At 35.2% G+C, this 25,177-nt stretch overlaps 1 protein-coding gene across 9 annotated transcripts in view; it reads left to right on the forward strand.

Moving 5' to 3' along the window:
- Window positions 1–25,177, forward strand: part of LOC141453200 (echinoderm microtubule-associated protein-like 2) — an 88,284-nt gene that overhangs the window by 22,116 nt on the left and 40,991 nt on the right. For 2 of the 9 annotated variants that reach the window (XM_074126109.1, XM_074126108.1), the window contains exon 3: window positions 16,424–16,532. The exons of 4 other annotated variants lie outside the window; for them this stretch is intronic. Coding sequence is in view for 1 of the 5 variants with exons in the window: in XM_074126106.1 (XP_073982207.1) it covers window positions 17,586–17,631 (46 nt within the window). In the remaining 4 variants the exon portion in view is untranslated. Of the gene's footprint in view, window positions 1–2,361; window positions 2,381–5,595; window positions 5,776–16,423; window positions 16,533–17,322; window positions 17,632–25,177 lie in introns of those variants that run through there. 3 more of the 9 variants (XM_074126112.1, XM_074126110.1, XM_074126106.1) reach the window with 3 other exon arrangements.

The raw sequence follows: 25,177 nt of genomic DNA on the forward strand, positions 1-25,177 counted from the left end.
CTGTAGGTAATCCTAGGAGAACACAACTAACATAAAAGATGTTGTTCATACACGGAGACAGAATACGTCATAGAAGCCATTTTACAATCACATAAAGACTAACAAATAGCTCTATTACAATTTACAGCTGATAAACTAGCACTAAACCTTAACAATCGGTTCAGCTGATTAATGGAAATAAGATATGGTGTTGAATTGTCGCTAATTCGCTTTTCTGATTGGTTCAAATCATTGAAATGGTACAAATTGATTGATGGTTGTTGTATGTGGCAGAAATTATCGAAAATATATTGGCAAAATTTCAATTATAATTAGAATCGAGTTGACCGGAAACCGGAAATATTAACTCTTCCTTTTTTCTGATTCTTTCACTATCAGTAAACATTTATTTTCACTGACTTTGTTTTACTAATTTTAAATTCAGTTACATGTGAAATGAAGGTAAAGAAATAGGTTGATAAATAAATAGAGGCAATTCTGCTGTTAAGAGTTCTCATAACCTGAGTAAAAGGAAGGATTGATAACTGGGAGGCCTGTAGTGTTAGAAGAAGTTCCAGTAAGAAATAAATTCTACCAAGTCAAATTATAAGAAGAACCTAACTTGGTTAGTGTTCCGTATTCACGTAATGTAATATAGGTTTCCGGTCGGAGAGTTTTATGTGAAATATACGTAGCTAGGATTAAGTTTATTTATATAACAGAGAGTTTACCAAGCTTATATAAGCCAACCTCTTCTCATCTCTGGTATGAAGCTTATTTATATTGCTCAATTTTTATTGTTATACTTTTACTGCATACCTTAATCTCTTAGCACTTTCTGTTAGTGAGTGCCTCTCGCCAAGGTATGCTGCATAAATCTTCTAGTAAAAGGAAGTGTTACATTCATGACAAATCTACGAAATTTAATGTTCGCAGGAAATATAAACAATTTTGTGGTCCCCGAAGACAGAAAAATTGATTTTTACAAAATTGTGAGTGTGCGTGTGTTTGAAAATCGCTAGGAATTTGAAACTTTCTATTTTGATTGGGTAACACAGCGATCAACATATCTAAACCGGAAGTAATACTACTTTTACGAGAGGTTTTTAAAAATTTATTTGGCTGTTTAATGGTTTTAAATAGCAATAGAATTTAGCAAAATGCGGCATGTTTGTTTGTCTTTTTTTCCAAATATTAATTATATTTGGAACTGAAATTGCGAATTTAATGGAAATTGGTTTGTCAAGCGTGCCACTTAAAAGAATCGTTTTTCAATTTATTTGTGAGGGAAAAACGGTTCCAACGTCTTGTAAGTTTTCTTTAAGTTGCCGTACTGCTGAACATGTGATGAACCATTTTTCCTCCCAGGAAAATTCATTTAATCAACGTACTACTTAAGGACTGTTGGAAAAATTTGCTGATTCAAATATCTAACCCTCCACCACAGGGGCAGAGACAGGCAAAGGAGTTCATGACAGGCCCATTCGCTAAGGCTGACTGCAGAATTAATCCGTCCAAGGCCGTGAGGGCTGTAAGGATAATTTGTAGGCCTATTAACCCGGCCATTTGCAGGCTCAGAAGCAGATGATAGCTATTGTAGGTTCTGTCAGGAGGCGGAGGAAACGGCACAGCGCAGTTTGTGTCAGTGTGAGGGGCTTGTCTAGCTAAGGATGTTATTTCTCGGAGCCTGCGAGCTTTACCCAAGAGTCGCTCTCCAGAATTAAAAAGTCTGATTAAATGGACGAGTCTGGAGAGTGAGTGGAGCCACAATAGATCCAAAGGGTTCGCAGTGGCATAGGCCTTGGGCCGCTCTACTGGCATCTTATCTTATCTAACCCTCGTTTCAGGACAACACTGTCCTAACAATGAACTGTAAGAAGCTCACAAGAAATGAAAATCTAAGAGCCAAGTAGCTGGATTCGAAACCATGATCTCTACATGGGCAACCATTGTGCCTATTACTTAGCTAATTCCTTCCATTCTAATCACTGAAATGTTGTTATTTAACAAAGTATTATCATGGGTCCACTGTTAGATAAAAGGTGTTTCAGACGCTGTTTACATATTCATCACCTAGTGACGCACATTTTACCACCAACCTTGATTATTTAGTGCCATAGATGGCTAGTATGGTGAAACATCGATCATTTTAAGTATTCAACGTTGATTTGAATTGTAGAATTGCTTCTGTGTTAAACAGTTAGTACACTGTGCTGTGCCATATTGTTATGTTATCGTTTTAAATTGACAGTTCTAAATTCATTTTAATCCATATTTTTTATTAAATTAAATTTAAAAAGGGTATTTTTATTGGGAAGAAGTGAAATGTAGTTTTAAGTATTTTAAAAAGCTAGTTGTTCTTGTCCTTGTACTCTTTGAAAGTGACTTTACACTTAGATACGTAAGTAATAAGAGTTTTTTAATTGCTAGTTTCACAACTATGCTAATTGCAAACGTTTACTTCCTTAAAATATCTAGCTATTTAACAAACTTTTCTTAATATTCAACATTTCTATATTATTTAAAAATTGAATTAGTGTTCCATCTTATACTGACTGACATTCTGAAGGACTTAGTAAAGTAATGATCTTCGGATATCTGTTGATAAAGAAATAGTTGATTCCGTAACGGCATGGAAAACAACTTCCGTTTTCCGAGAGTTAATGGTGGACCATATCTCTTTAGAACCACGGACAATAATTTTAAATTCTTAACTAAACTTAACTAAGGAAAAACTACAAGAAATATCTTAATTCCGAAATTAAATATCTGTCTGTAATATGAGTGATCAGTTTAAACTTCTCCTGATGATATCCTGTAATAAGCTTTTTGGAGAAAAAAAAAAATCAGCAAAACGGAAGTGCCTCAATTTTGTTGAATCAAATATCTGCAGGGGAGGCTTCAATTTCTGATTAGGTTCAGTTCAGGAAATAAGATGCAATAAGTTCGCTTATTACTAATCTTGGTTTGGAATATTCTAGATAGAGTATTAAATTAGTTTTTATTATCTTTTAGTGACAATAAAATATTTATATTAAGGATTCAATTTAGCGAAGAATCTGTTAGCAAAAAAGGGCGGAGTTGTTTTTTTTTTTTTTTGTTCTGGACCGATTCCTCGTTAAATTGAATCCTTAATATAGTATTGAGCAACATTCTTTCAAAGGTTGATGATGGTGTTGTCGGCATGATGATGACGTTAGCCTTGCTTCATTGTTCAAGCTAATAATAATTGTTTCTTTTCTTCTACTCCCCCCCCCTATATCCTTCTATCAGGAGGCCACCCAAACCAAGATTATCAATTATCTTTATCTTTGTAGATCACCGCACGCTATGGATATTTTGTTGTACGCAATCTGCAGCACATGCTGTACGGATAACAATTATAATATATATACATGTACTTTTATTAGAGTTATTTCTGTTTTAATTCTAAGTTCATGATTGCTTGACTAGGCATGATCTCTAAAATATAGAATTGGAAAGATCGCAAATTCAGTATTTGAAAAAAAAAAATTTAAATTGAAACCTCAAGAATTTTAGTAGGTGAAAGACTCACTCTAGATTTATATATATGTATGCAATGTAACAGTGTTAAATGTCAGATTTCTTGCTGTCAGCTGGAAATAGCAAATGGTTCGCTTGCAAAATATGTACTAATAATAGACAATCTTCCCATTGTTTATTATTATTATTGTCATTGTTACTGTTATTATTTATTGTGTTCTACAACAATTCTAGCGATGAAATTATCACTGTCATGCATTTTCCTATCTCGTTGGGAAAATTCTTTTTTCTTCTGGTTTCTTGTTGCCAAATTGGAAGTTTCGTATTTCTAGTTATTCTGTTAATAATCACCTTACGCACAGACAGACTGGCTTTCTTTTCCGTCGAGAATTTTGATTTTTTAACTTTTAAGGGGCTGCAGCAACCTATTTTGGTTTTTGATTTTTAGTTTTTCACCGCAGTATAATTGTTTGCCGCTTCTGAAATCAGGTTATAACTTAAATCCGGAAACCGGAAATGTGTGGTTTTGTAAAAACGAAATTACGCCTTCAAAAAAAAGTTTCTCTTGCTGTGTAGTATTGAGTAGTATTTAAGAGCATTGCTGAAATTGCAAATTTAAGCAATATCAGCTTTACCGGAAATGTAAACGTTCAGCCAAACTTATTGTTATGCGTAAGTTTTGTCAATTAAATGCATTAAAACAGTTTTTCCTATGTGTTTCCAAAAACCGGATATTGTTTCTTTTTCTAAAATCATAGAAATTGTAGAAAAATTACCAGATGTTAGCTGTAGTTGGTGATACAGGGAAATTATGTCGCATACTTTCACCCTATTTGTACACCTGATATAAAGTAGTGGTTCGGTTGCAGAAAATAAACTTTCCTAACAAAATAAAGCTAGGAAATGTACGCGTGTGTGTTTTTTTAACCTTCTCTGCCAACTGTTTAACAAGGTTATGGGAGGTTTGTTTTTTTTCTTGTATAAAGTGTATGATTTTATGGGAAGGTCAGCAGAGAGAGGACGCTTCTGTCCCTTGTATGCTCAATTATAGTTCTGTTAGTCTACTACGTTAGGATCAGAGCTAGCCAGTTTCCTACGTAGTAATCTCATTTATTCTAATTTATATTTGAATGCCCTAGTGACATTCAATTGGTTCAGTTGGTAGAGTGTAGGACATTTAACCAATTTGTAACAACTGTGTACAAAATATATTGTAGCTTTCGCTGTTATTGATATTTTTAAATTTTCCCCTTAGGCGATCTTTACAAATTTTGGCATTATTGTTTGTAAATAATAATAACATAACAAATAAATATCCCTTTTTGAGATTCACCAAGATAATTTTTACAAATTGGTATTCATGTATCTGTGTGCGGTTCAATATAACTCAATAACATCAAATATGGTGGAACTTTTGACCAAAAGAGCAAGTATTGTGGCTCGCGAGACCACGGTTTGTTGACCAGTGGTGTGCACTTCATTAGCCTCCAGTTTGCTAATCACTGGTCACCCTGCTTAACTTTAGATTTCTCTTTCCTAGGGTGCCTAAATTGTAAGAGTATAACTCTACTTCAAATTTATGAAATATCAATGAAAGTAGATAGCATTCCATTGTTATAAACGTGTATATATATTTTATGCATTAAAAGTATAGTAATCACAATACTATAATTAATTAAATGTAACCTTTTGTTGTGTTATCTTCTCTTACTACTTGCACATTACCACTTATATTAATGATAGTCATAAAAGAACATATAAAGCTATTACCGTAACTTGTAATTGACATTTTGATTTTTGTTGATGCAAACACGATTGCAATACCTTCCACTTACACGTTTTATGTGGTCATAAAACTGCATCATTGTCTCCATTGCATTCTTGGTAGATGTTCAAAGAAGAGGATAGATAGCTAACTATAAATTCAGTATTAGCAAAAACTAAAAAATTTATTAATTAAAAATGCCATGCAATGAATGATTTTTACAGGAAGTGAAAGTGACGTGAACGTTTGAGAGAGTGTGAATTTCGTTTTACATATATTTCCGGTCGGGCGAATTCTTAAAATCGTGACCTCTAATAAGTCTTATTTCTACTTACAGGCGGGGCTTAAAAGAAAGTAAAGCAGGAGAAATAGTTCTGGTGTGAACCACTCACCAAGATGATTCTAAACGTTTTTCAGTTCCAAAGATTTTTTGGTCACATCACTTCAGGAGAAATCTAGAGATTCTTTTCTCATAGGAGTACCCTTTACTTCTAGCGACTGAAAATGTATCCAGTAAAATTTAATGGGTTTGTATGTTTGTCTCTACATAAAGTTTAAATAAAATTGTTGGAGCCGTAAATGAAAGTATCTTTAAATATGGTGAATTCTATTCGGTACAGCAGCACCTCCGGATTGGACGATTTATATTAAATTATGAAGGTAACCGAGCGGTTAAGAGGCGAGACCTGCAAAGCTAATACGTATTGTGGTACTGGGTTCGATTCCCGGTCTTAGGCCTTGGATTTTATTTAATGGTTAATAAAAGAAACGTACAGTGAAGTATGTTTGCTAGTCGTCTCCGTCCACTACACCTAATTGGTGCCCCGCCTGAAAAAATAGGCAATTACTTTACTTTACTACTTCACTTACATTAAATTATGCGCCTACATATCTGCAACAATTGAAGCTAATAAAACATCGATTGACTCAATGGTGAAACTTCCAAAGAAGTTGACACTTTTTTAACAAAAGATCTCGTGGTCAGCGTCTTAGAAGATTTCCTGGCAATATAGTAAAGTTAGGATAAACTAGACGGTTAGGATGTAAGGAAATTGAAGCGTGAAACCTTATTGTAGCTGGATTTTGCAACTTCATACTTACACTCGGTTAAAATAATGAAATTTATAGGTCTATGTATTGAGCAATAAGCATGCTAAGTTTATAGGAAATAGCGGGGGCCATTTTGGAGAAAATACCTGACTAAATATAGTGTGGACTTCCAGCAGACTAATTTTTTAACCAAAAACCCTTATTGTGGCGGTATTTCAGCAAAAAAATCAAAATGGAAAATTCTGCGGTTTTGTTTTTCGTTTTGGAGTTGCGAGAGATAAGAAAGATACTAATATTGTCAAAATCACTTTTGTGACTTCCGAAACGGAAGTTTTCTTGAGAAAACTTAAAATCTGCACGGGTAGGTAGTAGTAAAAAAAAGAAAAAAAAAAAAAAAAAGCAACAGAACGGTAGTAGAATAATAAATGAATGCTACGTCTTTAACATAAGACGTATGGGCGAGTCTGCATATATTATATAGTTTTGCCGCGACCATGCATGGTTGGACTTACATAACAATGTCCCTGTTCTTGGCTGAGAAAGATGTCAACAAGGCCAAAGGGACACACATCGCCATAATACAAAGCGATTCTCACCACTGTTCTTACTGTTCTTAATCACGGCCAGTATGATCTTAGTTTTATTAAACCCTATTTCAACTTCCTGTTATCTTTCGAAAAGAAAAAAAAAACAGGAAGTGTGAATTTAAGAAATTAATTATTGCATTTATTTAGATTTTGAGTTTGTCTGAGAAAGTCAAGTGTTTTTTTTTGTTATCGCCTGTTCTTTTTTTCTCATTTAAGTTTTTGAAGTTCTTTGGTTCTTGAAAGCCACCTGTCACTGGCAGGTATTCAAATTAGTTAATTATAAACTGAACCAAGTACAGCCCCTTCTTTGGGAGGAAAGAAATTTAGCTGAATAGAATTTGGATAAGAGAAAGATTTTTCTCACAGCCGTGGAATAAAGTTTAATTTTACTACCTCTGCTAGATGGTGTGGTACTTGGTTTCACTTGCGGATAAAGCATGCTTTTATTACTTCCACTCATTGCAAGTAAGAGGTTTTTTTTTAATCGTGCATATTTCCGGTTTGACTAATTTGGTCCCGGTGTGTATCTGTAATATGCCCGTCCGTTGTTGCGCGTGTGTAATCGATTGTAACTCAAAAATGAAAAGTCACAGGAAGTCAAATTTGATATTTTTAGAGGGGTGCTACAATAAGATTTTAGTTAAATTTGGTTTATCAAAAGTTCCGCGTTTCCCATACATTTTTTAAATTTTTTAAACTTTTTGAAAACAGAAAACTACCACGATTTGTGCAATTGTACATCTGTAAATTTTACACAAAGATTCTCCTCGTAAAAATCGTTTAAAACCATTCCGGAAAACGGGGTTTGGTTCCTATAACTATTCATTTTACTAACTTTGATTAAGTATAAAATCTGGAACTAAATTGGCTGGCCAGAGAAGAGCCAATTAATCAAAGATTTTTTACCATTTTGTAATTTCCACAAAAAACGGCTCCTACAATTTTATTGAGACATCGTACAAGTGACTACAAACATATAAATGTACAATTTTCCTTTTTTCTTGAAACATTTGATTAAGGACTACTCAGAGGTGATTATATTACTAGTAAAGTAAAGTAGTCGCCTATTTTTTCAAGAGGGGGTTAACGTCCAACTACCAATTAGGTGTCGTGGACGGAGGCGACTAGCAAACATACTTTACTGTAAATTTCTTTTATTAACCATTAAATAATATCCAAGGCCTAGACCGGGAATCGAACCCAGTACCACAATACATATTTGCTTCGCAGGTCTCGCGTCTAACCGCTTGGCTACCGTGGCGCCTTGATTATATTACTACTGAAGAGCCACTTTGATATTCTCAGCAGAATTAAATTTGTAGCGGAAATTCTGTGCTTAAAAAACATTCCTCAGTCCGGAAGTACGTCGTTGCTCTTTGTTTTGTTTTGTTTTTTACTTTTTTCGGAGGAGGGATGTGGAGAATTTCCTGTGAAGTTAGAATTTTGAAAATAGCGAGGAAAAATCGTGCGAGTTATCACATTAGATTTAGTGGAACTCAAACATTTTTAAAATTTGATAAGATCTGCAGTTCTCCTACTTAGAAACAGAAAGTGATGGTAAATTGGTGTTATTGTGTAGCTGCTACCGTGTTCACGTTAAGGCAAACCACTTGAGCATCGCTTCACTCATCTAATGAAGTGGTCAAGATAATGACTTCAAGCCCGAGCTATCTTATTAAATGACTTTCTTCAGAATGAATCGTTTTTTTTTTTTTTTAACTTTAAAATGATTTCTACGGTTGATGGTTAAACGGGTGAGATTCGTGCTAATGTTCTATAATTTTAGGTGAAATTTTTCCAATTTTTTTTCTTTATTTTTTTGGATGTTGTAATCAAGTTAAAAATCTTTAGTCTAATATAAATTTTGGTTGAAATAATCCTTGGAACTTTCTGCAATTCTTAAGACATAAGGCCAGTCATAAATTCACCTCAATATTCACCAATTTAAGATTTTTTCTTCACCACAGAAAACAGAACCAATAGGCCAGTATCCCGCAATTTTTTTTGTTTTCTCCCCCTCTCGTGGCACTACAGAACAATTTTGTTCGAAGTGTAGTAAACCTAATAAATAATAATAATAAAAAAAAGATTAATTTGATCGTATTTTTGAATAAAGTGGATCTGATTCATAAAAACAGTACGTGTACTTTTTAGAAATACAATTAATTTTCTTTGAATGAAATGGTTTAAGTTCATTAAAAGAATAATTGAATGTACATATCACAATGTATTAGGTAATTGCAGTCACTTTTACATTAATTTTATGAATAATAATTGATTAGTTCATATACAAGTATTATGTTGGTTATGTGTGTAATATGCATTTTACTTCGCAATCTAATGTACGAATTTTTACTTAAAAGTGGCTTCTTTTTTTTAAATGATGTTGAACTAAGAACCTATATTCCTAGTGAGTCATCAACATGGTTATATATGAAGTAGGATGGTCCCACATAAGTCTAGTGAATCATGAACATGGTTATATGTGAATGTAGGGTGGTCACACATAAGTCTAGTGAGTCAACACGGTTATATGTGAATGTAGGATGGTCCTACCTAAGTCTAGTGAGTCAACACGGTTATATGTGAATGTAGGATGGTCACACATAAGTCTAGTGAGTCAACATGGGTTATATGTGAATGTAGGATGGTTCCACCTAAGTCTAGTGAGTCAACATGGTTATATGTGAATGTAGGATGGTCACACATAAGTCTAGTGAGTTGAAAACATGGTTAATTGTGAGTGTAAGGTGGTCCTATTTAAGACGTGCGAGTCTCCAACTTGGTTAAATGTAAGTGTAAGATTGTAAGATTGTTCTATAAAATTCTAGTGAGTAGTCAATATGAATAAATGTGAGTGTCAGATAGTCCTAGTGAATTACCTACATGGTTAAATATGAGTTAAGATATTCCCATATAAGTCTAGTGAGTTACCTACATGATTAAATATGAGTGTAAGATAGTTCTATATAAGTCTAGTGAATTACCTACATGATTAAATATGAGTTTAAGATACTCCTTTATAAGTCTAGTGAGTTACCTAAATGATTAAATATGAGTTTAAGATACTCCTATATAAGTCTAGTGAGTTACCTACATGGTTAAATATGGGTGTAAGATACTCCTATATAAGTCTAGTGAGTTACCTAAATGATTAAATATGAGTTTAAGATACTCCTTTATAAGTCTAGTGAGTTACCTAAATGATTAAATATGAGTTTAAGATACTCCTATATAAGTCTAGTGAGTTACCTAAATGATTAAATATGAGTGTAAGATACTCCTATATAAGTCTAGTGAGTTACCTACATGGTTAAATATGGGTGTAAGATAGTCCTATATAAGTCTAGTGAGTTACCTACATGGTTAAATATGGGTGTAAGATAGTCCTATATAAGTCTAGTGAGTTACCTGCATGATTAAATTTGAGTGTAAGATACTCTTATAAAGTCTAGTGAGTTACCTACATGATTAAATATGAGTGTAAGATACTCCTATAAAGTCTAGTGAGTTACCTACATGATTAAATATGAGTGTAAGATACTCCCATATAAGTCTAGTGAGTCGTGAACATAGTTGAATGTGAATTTAGAAACTGCATTTATGTTTACAGAAATTGCCGCTAGAGTTCTCCACCGGATGGAGTTTAAAATAAGCTTACAGCCTATTTAATGGCGGCTTACAGGTCTACAATGTGCCCATTTCTCTGATATCTATTTCACGATTAAACGATACAAATTCTCAACTTTTTTGTGTCTGTTAACGATAATTGTGTAAAACATGAGGTATTATCCCAAAAGAAATATTATTTATCGTATTATTGAAGATAAATTTTTTTATTGTTTTATTCGAAAGTTTATCAAATACCTATGGGAGAAATGTTGGAAAAAAAAATTTAAATTAATTATTTCATTGAAATTATTGAGTTTAAAGTATTGGCCAATCACAGTGCAGTAGGTTACAGACTGTGGGCGGGTCATGCCCACCTCTAGTGTAGTCCCGCCCACCTCTAGTGTAATCACGCCCACCTTAGTGTAGTCACGCCCCGTCCATTGAAAGCTGGTATGCTACAATACATTTACCTTATTTTTCTCATTCTTTCATTATTATCCCATTTTTTATTAACTTTATTTTGTTATTTTAGAAATAATATTAATCTTATGTAGAATTGAGAAAAAATGCTGACAAATTATTCGAAAAAAAAAAATCATTCTCAATTTTCTAGAAATTTTGTATTAAGTTAAGGTAGTTTTCGAATAGTTTTTGCCAACATTCGACAGTTTCACTTTACTTTCTCATGAAAATAATCTCCTATGAACACTCACATGACTTTTTCTTTCCATAATTTACGGATGTAATGGAATTTTATCGTAACTTAGAATTGTATAGAAAAAAGAGATCAAGTTAATAATAATGTTGATAGAATGCGACACCTTCGCTCGAACCAAACTATTAATTGAGAAAAATTACAAGCCAAACTGACATTTAAGGCTTAAGTACGCCATTAGATTAACTTCAAAGAATGCGTTTGGCAAATTCATAGTAAATTACAGGAAAAGCCTTTCTTTAAAATTGCACTTCAGGTGTATTGATTGTCTTTCTTCTTGGAGATGTTGTTAAAAATTTAATAATTAAATACTTAGAGGCAGTGAAACCTTAAAATATCTAAACGGAAGTTTAGAATACCTTATCTAAACCCCTCCTAAATAAATAAAGTTGCTTGGGAAAAACGATTGCTGTAATTGTAACATTCCTACATGTGTGTAGTGTGCAAGCAAAGTTTACGGATTTTCGAAATAATGGCTCGCTTTCTGTAAGCTTATTCCCTTAATGTGAACGGCTGATTCTCCTCAAATTTTAAACCACTTAACTTTTAAATCGTTTTAAATATTTTACAGGATGTTATGGTGGTACATTTGACTGGAATGGCACTTAGGACGGAAGTCCCTCTCTCTCACTCTAAAGAGTACTTTTATGGATTTCTCTTGGAGAATGTTCGTCTACATTGTGGTTACCACATTTTCAGTAAGATCGCGCGAGCTAAAGAATTCTTCTTCATGAATATCTTCATTCTACATCATTTAACGCGGCAAGAGAACATAATGATCGGAAGTTGACTATAGTACACTCTCAAAGTATGAGTTTTTGTGCGGGTGACTTTTTTCCTTTATGTACATACAGCATGTGTTATGTCCTTGAACACACCTGTGTTAGCTATAGAGGAGAAGAAAGTGCTACGCTGGGCTACTCTCTGCGTTCTCTCAACAATACTACACTACAGACATCTCCCGCCCGACTGTATAGAGAACGTCACCATCATCGTCATTAACACGTAGTTTACTTTGAGAGAAGTAGCAAGCCACCATATCGTAGCTATTGCTTAACTCTTTCTGGGAATAAAGTATTCTACTCAAAAGCTACCAAGATTTATGATGTAGTAAATTTGAAAAATGTCCTTCATATTGGTCTCTTCTTGGGATAATTGGACATCAGTTACGCTAGCCAGTTGTAAGTGCAACGTTTCGATTAGTATTTTTTTAATCTCATCAGTGCTAGAATATAAATCAAAAAAGTTAAAAGTCACACAATTTCTTATTGTCGCCCCCTAAAAAAATTCTGATTTTACTACTCATTCTGGCGAATGGTCTTATGGTTATTAACAATTATAATTTGTCTGACATTGGTACATCTTGGTTGGTTTGTATTCTGTCGTGTGTAACTAAACAGTTAGAACAGAATGCCCACCAAACTGTGATGTCAACAATGTACAAAAACATAATAATTGTGGTTCATACTTTTTGGTGACTGATTCATAGTTTCAATAGGATGAAAAAATAATTGCCATTTCAGTCGAATAAAATTTAATTTGCCGAGCTTTCGACCTACGGACTAGTAAAAGTATTACTTTCTAAACTAGCCCTGAAGATGACCTAGTCCCTAGGCCGAAAGCTCGGCAAAATAAATTTTACTCGACTGAAATGGCAATTATTTTTTCATCCTATAATAATTGTGCTTAAGCCTAAGCCCTGAGAAGATGACCTAAGTCCCTAGAACAAAAGCTTGGCAGAAAAGAAATAATACATAATTATGACTGAAATTGGTAGTCATCTTTTTCTGAGGTAGCATTCTATAATAATTAATAAAAATTATAATTTATGCCAATGAATAGTTTTTACCATAATTGTAAAGGACTTATTTCAAGTAACAACACTTACATAAATTTGTATCTGAAAATTAGTTCTTAAATCTTGAAAACATTTCACGCAGCTCACTTAGAAGCATCTCTATTTTACGATACTAAAATGGGCAGCATAACAACCTTAGGGTATTTAAAACTTTTGACTTTTCCCCTTTGGGAAATACCCCTTACATTGTACATCCAAAGGAACAATAGAAACTCTGATCTGTGTGCAAAGGGTCAATTAAAAGAAAAGAAAAAGAAGTTAAATAGAAAGAGAAAAAAGAAAAATCAACGATCTAATAATTATTTAAATGATCTGAACTTGTCAAAACAAGTTTAAAAAGCAACAGGTTGATCGAAGGTGAAATTTAAAAAAAATTTAATTATTATTTTTGTAAAGAATATCAGGCCATGAAATGAGATTCTTTTAGTTTTTGCTTTTTTTATTGTGAGCGTGTATTTTTAAATATCTATAGTATATTTAATTTGTATTATTAATTCTTTTTTTTATAATTCAATCGATATCGTTTAGAATTGGTTTGTAAACTTGGCAAGCTTGAGAACTTCTGAAGCTTTCACACGCTTTCGTTTTCGTTTTTACAGTCATTGTTTTTTTTTTTTTTTATAAATACATGGATAGAAGTTCACAAGAGAAGGTGGTCACTTTTAACTAGTAATATTATTGGCAATTTCTAAAGTGAAATAAAAAAAAAGTGTATTTAATAATAATCTAGGAGTCAAGGAATGGACGTTGGAAAGTTCTTACTTTAGTGGAGGAGAGCACTTCTCTATTTCCCGTCCACCTGAATAGGAAACTAGTTATAAAACTTTTAATCAACAACCTAAAATCAATTTCAGCTAACTAGAGAGAGATTTTGCTAAAATTTAACTAGTGTGTTTAATTTATCTCTGTTACCAGTTTTCAATTAGTACTTCAATGAGTTCAATTACCTCAAACAATTTATTAACTGTTAAATTTAATTTTGCTTGAATAAATCTTTCTTTGACTCGTCTGAAATTATTATTATTTAAATATTTAGTTTTCTGAATTTTATTGAGTATAATTTCTGCTAACAGAGTGACCAATATGTAAATGGAAAAAAATTGATAGAAGAGCATTTTCAGGAAGCTCTAAGTTTACATGAGGGGGTGCATCAAGCTGAATTTTTTACTTAACTCAGATTTTACAGAAGTTCCCAAAAAAATAATTGCCCAAGAAAATCTCTTCTGTTAGATTAGATTAGATTAAATTAGGGTGGCCTCAAGGCCTGCGCCACCGCGACCCCTATGGATCTATTGTGGCTCCCCGGCTTTAGAGCTCACCCTCCAGACCCGTTTAATCAGACTCTTAATTCTGGAGAGTGGCTCCTGGGTAAAGCTCTCAGGCCTTGGTTTTTCCTCCCCGAGAAGTAACATCCTTAGCCATACGAGCCCCTCACACTGACACAACACGTGCAGTGTTGTTTCCTCCTCTTCCTGACAGAACCTACAAAGGCTATCATCTGCCAGGCCCATGCGACGCATGTGCTTTCTGAGCCTGCAGTGGCCCGTTAATAGGCCTACAATTATCCTTATGGCCCCACGGCCTTGACGGATTAATTCTGCGGTCAGTCTCGGCGAATAGCCTCTGATGAACTCCTTCGCCTGTCTCAGCCCAGTGGTGGCAAGCCACCACTCCTGAGCCTTACTCTGCACCCATACATTGATGGCCGCAGACTTAACACATTTCGAAACCCCAAAGCAGGGCTCCGGGCCGACGAAGTGTCCCGCAGAGCCTTCCCGGGCCAATAAATCTGCCACTTCGTTCCCCTTGTGTCCTGAATGACCAGGTACCCAAACTAGAAAGACCTTATTCTGGTCACTAATTTCCTTCAGGGCACCCAGACAGTCCCAAACCAGCCTTGAATTGACCTGGTAGGAATTAATTATCCGTAGAGCAGCCTGACTATCCGAGAAAATTACGACCTTAGAGTTTATAATTCTTCGCCCTTTAATCTCGGTAGCACAGAACCTAATTGCAGCTAGCTCAGCCTGAAAAACTGTAGCTAGTTTTCCTAGGCTAACCGAAAAGCTACATTTCGGTTTCGCCCCGTACACTCCCGCTCCTACTCCCTCCTCCATCTTGGAGCCATCTGTGTACCACATTGAATCTCCCACAACTGGGGGTCCACTTTTCCAAGCCTCCCGGTCCCCAATACAGACTTTGAAAGGCTTGTTGAAGTTATATTTGGGAGTCATAAAGTCCGAAGGCAGGCCCAGAATTGGGTCGGCCTCCAGCTCCTTGTATAACTCTTGATACGCTCCTCCATGCCTAACGGTAATGGGGGCTTGTCCTGTCATAAGCCTAATGACAACGGCCTTTGCAACGCCTTGAATATATATGTGCAATGGGGGCAAATTTAATAAAACCTCCAAAGCCGCAGTAGGGGAAGTCCTCATGGCCCCAGTGACACTCAGGCAAACCAGCCTTTGAATACCACTGAGCGCTCGGATTCCTCCCACCTGCAAGGTTTTCGCCCACCACGCCACCGTCCCGTGTGACACCATGGGTCTAACCACACTTTTATAGATCCAGAGCGTCATCCTAGGGCTTAATCCCCAACTTTTCCCACACAGTCTTTTACAGCATCCTAAGGAAGCCTTAGCCTTGTGGGAAATCATATTTATGTGTGAATTCCATGTAAGCCCTTTATCGAAGATAACCCCAAGATATTTGGCCTCCATGGACAGGGGGATAGTAACTCCCCCCAGAGTTGGTTGCTCCAATCCACCCAGATTCCTCCTCCTCGTGAAGGGAACAACCCTAGTTTTATGAGGATTGATGGAGAGACCTTCCGCTCTGCTCCATCTATCCACAATATTAAGCGCTCTTTGCATGCGCCCCGAAACCGTATGAGCGAATCGTCCTTTAACCACTACTGCCAGGTCATCCGCGAAACCTAGACAATAGAAACTCTCCGCCGTCATTTTCGCTAAGAGATCATCCACCAAAATTGTCCACAGAAGGGGTGACAAAACCCCCCCCTGCGGGCAACCCCGCGCCACTCTGACCTCTACCGAACAGTTATCCAACGTGGCCATAACAATACGGCCTATTAGGTTAGACTTAATCCACTGACAGATAGTTGGCGCCAAGCCTCTCCTTGACAGGGCATCATCAATCAGCGACATAGCCGAGACATTATTAAAAGCCCTTTGTATGTCTAAAAATGCGGCCATCGCAAATTCTTTGTCCTCTATCTCTTCTGTTGAATCATATATCCAATTAATTAACTTTGTATCTGTACAATAATATCCTGAAACAATTGCTTTCCCCTGTGGTTTATAATTTTTTAAAATAAATGTTGTTTGTTTCAGGTGAATATTTTGAAAAAATGACACATACATAATGGAGGAGCAAAAGGTTCTGTTCTACAAAATTTAAGAATTTGGCTGGAACACCACCACTCTTATCGCAATAATTTAGGTAATTAAAGTTCAACTTAAAAAAGAAGTTTCTGTCATAAGAAGCGATCCTCTAGAACGATAATTAATAACGTATATTAAGGAAGAGATTAGCTGAGAGATAAGCCAATGCTGAATTCCTAAGCGGGAGATCATGGGTTCGAATCCAGCGCGCTGGTCCTTAGATTTTTCTCGTCCTAGCAGCTTCTTGCAGCTCACTGTCCTGTTGGTAATGGGTATAGTGTTGTCTGTAAAGAGAGATTAGGTGTTTTCAAATTACAGTATCAACCAGAATAATACCAAATAGAAATATTAAACGAATTTTTTAAATAAAACATCTCATTAAAAATTAAATAACTAAACCTTATTTTACTGAGTACTTAATATTATAAGCGAGATGTCATTTTATAATATTTCAACTTACAATGAGAAAAATGTAAAGAATTTTGTTTAATCAGTTATTTTACTGTATCTTCTTTTAAATTTTTTGAGGATACAGAAAATTCAAACACTGTGTGGCAAAATTTTTCACAAATTTGGCTATTTTTAGTTCATAGCAATTTTATTTATTTATATTATATTCAATGGTGCTTTTACTTTTTTATGTCTTAGAATTTTCATATTTCCACGTTAAGTGAGGATGGAAAACAAAAAGAAACTTGGAGAAAAGCTACTTGAGGTTTTTTTAGTTTGGTGCGTAGGTCAGAGATAGCGCCACAGTGGTTTATATTGATCCAGCTGCCAGTACGGGCTCTCTTGGCGCGCGATTGTCTGTGGCTAGTGTTTCAGATCTCAGTCGCTTTCAGTTAGTATGCTTTTGTTGTTCGAGCAGTGAACTAGTGTAGTTTCAGTTCACCTATCTACAAACTACTATTATTTTTAAATAACTGATTGAATAAATATTCAATTGAATATTTTATCTAGTGATGTCTTTTATTTAAGGAGGTTATTCAGTGTTGAATGTTGTCATGGCACCCATAGATCGTCCTAGGGTGACCTCCGGCTCTTGAAACGCTTTTTAAACTTTCTTTTTCAAAAAGAGAGAGAGAGGTTTTTAGTTTACTTTAATTTAAAAATGAACAGCCCTGCAGATACTCTTAGTGGTGTGATCAATGCTTGGAGTAAGTCCTTTTTATTTTTTTATTTTGTTTTTACTTCTGTATTCAAATTTGGGTAGCTCTAAAACCAATATTTGGTCAAGCTTATCACTGTTATCAGTGATAAAAATATTTAAAAAAAAACTTACGCCAAACTCAAATAACTTTATTTAGCTATATTTTCTATACCTAACCTTGACATTGGTAACCTCCCCACTTGGACACCTGACGCGTTTCTTCACCTTTCGTTACGGTATCTACTTTGTTGTACACACAGTGTATGTGCGTTGCTCTCTGCTTACTATTGTGGTTAGTTTTTCTGTGTAGATTATTATTGTATATGTTACCCCACAATAGAGCAACTACTTTTATAGGGTTTATTTTCTAACTTTTTGTTTTTATCTTGGAGAGGGTTTCCGTGTAAATTTTCCGGTAAACGGAAAAAGCTCGTTTAAATTGGAATTTTTTTTTTAAAAAAAAAAAGGTTAATCTTCATATTTCGATTATTAGTTATCTGTCAGTTTGATGGAATTATTTGTTAATGGAATCTGAATTATTCGGTCAGTTATTTATTTATTTATTATTTTACCAAGCTAGGGCATAGGTCATCTTCAGGGCCTCTACTTATTAACAGTTATTATTTGATTTACATTGCTAACATTAAAGGTTGATGGGTCTTCTGCCCTGACTGTTAGTCTGAAGATGACCTAGACCCTAAGATGAAATCTTGGAAAAAAAATAAATAAATAAAATTGTGAGTGAAATTGGCAATAATAGTCTTTCTCAGGGAAGGGATTAGCTATGAGGTTAGCATATTGGACTCCCACGCAGAGGTCCCGGGTTCGAATCCAGCTGCTGACCCTTAGATTTTCTCCTCCTAGGAGCTTCTTACAGCTCACTGTCCGGTGATGGACAGTGTTGTCTGTAACTATAGAACACTGTCGCTCTGAAAAAAGCACCGGGCGCCAATAACCTTAGATGTTGAAGCGCCTTAAATAAATAAATAAAATAGTCTTTCCTTTCGATTAATGGAGCGGTCACAACAAAAGATGGCATTTATTTTTTTAATAGTTTTCTAAAAAAAAAAATCATTATTTCCGGCTATTGACGATCTCTGGAACTAAAGCTGGTGCAATCCCAGGAGGAAGTAGTGCGTTCCTACCCAATAGCTTCTTCCCCGCTATGATCTCGTGGTTTTTCCAGCCCACTTTTCTTTGTCTCCTGAATAAAGCTCTTTCTCTAGGGTCACCTACAAACATTTCCTACGATCAGCCCCTAGTCTGTGCATTCTGCGAGCTGAGCTTTGTCGCATTAATGATTGGAATGTGAATTTTTAGTAAACTTTCTTTTTCACGTTTAACTTTGTGTGCTTTTGGTTTCCTTTCTTAGGCTTGCGATTGTTTTCTCATGAGAAAACTTTCCCCCTACCGTTGTAATAGCTTTCTATTTAGTGTCAACTAATTAACCATTAATTAAGAACTTAGATCTTTGAGGGAAATTTGAACTACACTAAGTTGCAAGCAAAAGAAAGTTGTGCTTGAAAGTGTGTCACACAAAAGATTTTTTATTTCATTTCATTCCTTACACCAACAAAACAAAATTATTTTTGCTCCAAATATTAACTTGATATACCACTAATTTTTAGAAGTGGCCAGAACGGTTTGTAGAACGGATGCTTTTTGTTTGTTTGCTTCACTACTTTCTTTCGTTATTTATAATTAAGATTCTCTTTGCCAAATATCGATCGACCTTGCTCTTTGTTAGCCTCTACTGGACTGATCATAATATTGTAAACAAAAAGATTATATTCTGTTTGTATTTGAAGAAAAAAAAAAAACTTTTTATCGTAAAATTTAAAGAATTTTAGCATCTTTTCATTGAAGGAATTTTCTTAGGAAAAGTCAGGAAATACTGGAAAATCGTTTTTTCAGTAAAGTCGCAATTTCAGTTCGTAGCTTTTGGTTTTTAGATTTCCGGTACACGTAATTTTATTATTTTTACTTCTTTTTTTTTTTTAACTATACTAAGTATCGTGGTCCTAAGCCCCAGAAATATGCCGTTTTACTGGCCTAATTTTTATATTTTATGTAAAAACAAGGTATCTAAACAGGAAATAAGATCTAAAAGTGTAAATATAAAACACAACTCGGCTCATCTCGGGTGTTCCGAGTTCCAAATGTTTGTTCGGATTTCAGGACAATATTTTCTCGAATTTCTTGGTCGAATACCGATTTGTTCGGAAGTCTAGTCGTTCGAAAACTGAGGTATCACTGTATTTAATTGGACTTTTGAGTTTTACCAGATATATATCCGTTTTTCTAGTTCTCTGAGTCACCCTTCCCCTAAAAGAAGTGGCTAGCGTAAGAAAAACAAACGATTCAGAGAGACACAAAGAGAATTTCCTACTTTCATTTCACAAGAGGGGGGGCGGGGAAATCAGAATCTAGGACAGGGCAGTCTGAGGCTAATAATATATAGTTAACTAGGAGATCATTTCTACAGTTCTACATAATTCTTTATTATTGTTATATATATATTCACTGTATCCAGCAGTAGGTGCTTTCGTCAGTCGTGCGTGTTAACCATGAAGATTAACCCACTAAACTCTTCTGCAGTCAGCTTTCGAATAGTCCAAAGCGATAAAGCTTTTATTTAAATTTAGTTTAAAATGTTGTTCATTAGTTAATCGCAATTTTAATTACTCTTAGACGCCTTAAGAAAGACCAAGAGCTGGTCTACAGACGGCATGGGACTTCCGATGTTCTTTCAAAAAGTCCATTGATCCACCACCGTGCTACAACGTCAAATAGAATACAGGAAGTCATTTTGAATCAAGGATACACCTCCCTCCTGCACAGCCTTTGTAACTCGTTTCCTAGAATCTCCTTGTGTGTCCCTGGAACCAGGACCGGTATATTCATTGCTTCCCAAGAACTGAGAGGTGATATACTGAAACTTGATTCTTAGTAGAAGAGCTCTGAGAGCTTTGATAGCATCCTGATTGAACCATGAAGAACCTAATATCGGTGCCAGCAGTGAGATGGTATTTCCGTTTCATACGAATCATGTTCGAAGTTTTTCCAATATTGCTTCGTTCTTCAGATATTTTCTGACGAAGCAAGAGATCAGAAGAGAGTGATTTGAGAGACAGAGCTTCCTATAAGTATCATTTTTCCCTCTTTAAGTGAAATTTAAGTAAAACGCCCCGAGTAAGGATACGTCATCGCTTGATAGGAGTGTTGTAATTAATTGGTTGATAAAAAAGGATCTGTTCCTACATGCGCAGACTACTTTCTCCTACAATACCTGAAGAGAAACTTTATTTTTAATTCAAATCAGCTGGTCACTTTATTAGTATTTTTTAATAAAGAATTTCGGGAATCTGGTAATTTGATTTTAATTAATTTACTTCTTTAGATTGTCTAATCCATCCCATACCTTAAGTGAGCTGTAAGAACTAGATGCTTCTTAAAAGCCAACAGCTGTGGGAATCCAGCACGCTACCCATTTTGCTGATTTCTTTTCTTTAAGAAATATAAAAATCAGGAATAGTCCTGTAAGTGTTCCTTAGTGCCTTCCTATAAGCACTCCAGGATATTCCCTGGTTCTTACGAATGCCCTTTGTTACTGAAAATAGATAGTCAAACTGTAATAAAATCTAATTAAAACTTCAAATTTAAGGCAATTTAATTCTTTCAAGTAAAACACAGTCGTAACTCGGTTCTCGACACTTTCGTTCCGGAAGTGCGGTCGAGAACCGAAACAATTTATCCCATAAGAAATAATGGTAAACTATGTAGTTTATTTCGTTTCTAAGCCCCAGAAATATTAGGCCGTTTTACTGGCCTAATTTTTATATTTTATGTAAAAACGTGTATCTAAACAAGAAATAAGATCTAAAAGTGTAAATATAAAAACAACTCGGCTCATCTCGGGTGTTCGAGTTCCAAATGTTTGTTCGGGTTTCAGGACAATACTTTCTCGAATTTCTTGGTCGAATACCGATTTATTCGGAAGTCAAATCGTTCGAAAACTGAGGTACCACTGTATTTAATTCTTTATTATTTATTCCAAATAATATTCTAATAATTACTAATTGAATCAATTAATCTGAAAACTTCTGTGTAAACTGATATGTTTGTTTTACAATTTTATCATTATCTAATTGAATAATTAGATAAATTAATTAATTAACATGATGGTGATTATGTTAGTGTTAGTTCAATAAACATTATTGATTAATGTGACATCACCATCTCTTACCTCATGATTTATAATTAATTAGCTTTGTCAATTAGACAATTGTTTTAAAAAGAATGAATCATTTCTATCTTCTTACATCGTTGTTTCCTCCTGAGTAGAACTTCGTGAAATACGAGGTGTGCCTATTAAATGACGAGACTATTACTATAAAACGTTTTATTTAAAATTTATACATATTTAGTTATTATCACCTTCAATAAACACCCCTCCCCTACCCCTAGAACGCTCCATGCAAATTTACCATTGTTTGAAACAGTGCTGGAAGTCCTTTTTCTGTGAGCTCCTGCATGACGAGTGCCGCTTTTCCTTTCACAGCTTCAACGGACTGAAATCGTGTTCCTTTTAATGCAGATTTGACTTTGGGGAAAACAGATAAAAGTCACATAGGGCCAGGACAAGGCAGATGAGGCCTAAAACTGGGATGTTGTACTTGGCTAGAAACGTCTTGGCAGACAATGTGCAGTGTAAGCCGACAAGTTGTCTTGATGGAGAACCCATGTACTTGTTCTTCCAAAAATCGGGTCGTTTTTTTTTCCTTACTCTTTCACGGAGTTGAGCAAGCACCTCACGGTAGTAATGTTGATTAATTATAATCGATATTTTCATCCGTTTTGGATGTGGAAGGGTGACCCGGGCGGTCATCATCTCCGACGTCTTCTCGGCCATCTTGGAAACGCTTGAACCACCCAAAAACCTGCGTACGTAATTAACATTCATCGCCATAAACTTCTTTTAATAAAAGATAAGTTTCAGTAGCGGTTTTATCAAGTTTTGCTATATGTGTAATTAGTATCATGTTTTCGGCAAAACGAAACTAACACCTATTTTACACAAATGACGGTTCCGGTCTGACAGATTTCTCTGCAAAGCACGTGAGACACTGCAATCGAAAGAGAAGGCTTTACGCTGCACAGCTGTCGGTCGTTAAGATTTGGCGCATGCATAGTTCTTCTGTGGCAGCATCAGTCTCGTTATTTAATAGCCACACCTCCTATGTCGTAAATTAAATTCATGGCTGCGGTTTCGAAGTTATTTAATTTTTTTTAAAGGAAGTATCGCACTAATTCATGCTTTTCCGCTTATTGCAAGTTGTGCGTATTTCTGCTTTTATATATCTTTTATTGAAAATTATGTACCAAGAACTTTTCTTTGAGAAAACTTGGTAGAAAATATTTCTTGAAATCATTATGTAATTTTTTTTAATTTAAAGGAATTTTACCTTGAAATTGTTTTATGTTAAGTTCAGATAGGTTGGATGCGTGGTTTTTTATTAGGGTGTTGTGTAAAAGTAATTAATTCTGTATTCTGCCATTTTTGTTTTACGCCTGTTTAATATTAAAAAAAAACTTAATTAAAAATGATAATAATATTATAATTGCTGCAGCTGCGCAGAAGTTTTGTCATTGGTTAGTTGGTGAAGGGTGAAGGAGAGGATATAACGGTAGGAGAATGGCATGCGGTAGCCCCAAGTTCGAACTTGAATCAAGGCACAGCTGATTGTCTTCAGAGCTTCCCCCCCTCAGCTTGCTGTGAGTTGAAGGTTAAAAATTTATATTAACCTTTTCAGTGTAAAAACCTGGAGTGTGTTGGCTAGGATTTTTGTACACGCTTAATCTTCTTCTTGAAGGCGGAAAATAGGTACACCAAATCTAAGGACTGATTTAACTGGACAAGAGTTGCCGTTATTCTTCTTTCTAGTTATTACTGTGACATAACCGCATTTAAGCAGTACGCACGCAATACGTGCTTCGTGTCGGAATTTAATCTGCATTACTTAGCGGCAGTTGGTAGACTTAATGACTTTATTGTACAATACTGTTCTAGTTTTCTATTAGAGTATCCCCACTAATCAGTATTCAATAAACGCTATTGGCTTCTAAAACTATTATTTGGAGTACTAATTCTAGCTGATATCTAACTATAATAATTAGAATTTCTTGAACCCACTCGTAGTTTATATTATAAAAAAAAAATTTTCTTGAATTTTCAATTATTTACTACTAAAATTAGTTGTTTTCAATATTTTCATTTTAAAGGTACAATTTCCTGCCGAAAATTTTTTTAAATGGTATTCTGGTCAGCCCAATTTTTCTCGAAATTTGGAAAAATTCATCTTTTCCGATTCTAGGGGGATTTTTACAACTTGTACGTGGCTATTCGCCGAAGCTGACTGCAGAATTAATCCGTGAAGGACGTGGGGCTATAAGGATGATTGTAGGCCTATTAACTAGCCACTGTAGGCTCAGAAAACACGTGCATCGCATGGGCCTGGCAGATGGTAGCCTCAGTAGGTTCTGTCAGGAAGAGGAGTGTTGATTCAGTGTGAGGGGCTTGTTTGCCTAAGGATGTTACTTCTCGCGGAGGAAAAACCAAGTCCTGGGAGCTTTACCCAAGAGCCGCTCTCCAGAATTAAGAGTCTGATCAAAAGGACAGGTCTGGAGGGCGAGCTGTAGAGTGAGGGAGCCACAATAGATCCAAAGGGGTCGCAGTGGCGTAGGCCTAGAGGCCGCCCTAGTTTAATCTATCTAGTGAAAATTTGATACAGTATATTATTACAGGTAATATAAGTATTATAGTGACGTAAACAAAAAAATAAAAAAAATAAATGGGATCTTCTGAGTACATCCGGTTTTATTTTTTTATATATACAGAATGTAAAATCGTAGTTTTGTATAGCGATTCATTTAACGTGTATCTATAACTAACAGAATAATACTACCGCGCCTAACTTCCTTTTTGGCCAATAATTGGAGGCGTGACGTGTTTTATACATAGGTCACCCTCCCACACCTTTTTTTTCAAATAGTTCGTGTGTGATTGATAAGGCAGTGGTTTATATTATTTTTGTGTAACACTAGGGTCGATCTAATGATCTAATCAGATTCCTGCGATAAACCCTTCGTTCATTGCGGTAGAAGTCGCTCTAAAACCCTCTTTTTATCGTGATACTGGAATTTAATTTTAAATTGTCGCCGTTGTTATGTGGAAATATCCGTATTTAAAGGGACTGAATATTAGAAAAAATTAGTTTTTGTGTTTGGCTGAGTATCTGAAAGTCCAAAATTGCTGGTAGTCCTAACTTCCGGCCTGCAACAATAAGAGGTATGTTCCAATTCTAGGCTTTGCATTTTCTTTAACGGGTTAATATGAAAAATTTATAGTAAAGTATGTTTGTTAGTCGCCTCCAACATACCAACCTTTAAGAAAAACACGCATAATGTAAAACCCAATTACAATTGTTCATAAGCATAAGCCCGCCGAAGATGGCCTATTTTTTGGAGTCAAAAGCTTGTGACTTATTGTGAAT

The sequence above is a fragment of the Rhodnius prolixus genome, unplaced genomic scaffold (assembly GCF_049639745.1).
Source record: "Rhodnius prolixus isolate KJV_2025 unplaced genomic scaffold, Rpr scaffold_3, whole genome shotgun sequence".
Taxonomy (NCBI): Eukaryota; Metazoa; Arthropoda; class Insecta; order Hemiptera; family Reduviidae; genus Rhodnius; species Rhodnius prolixus.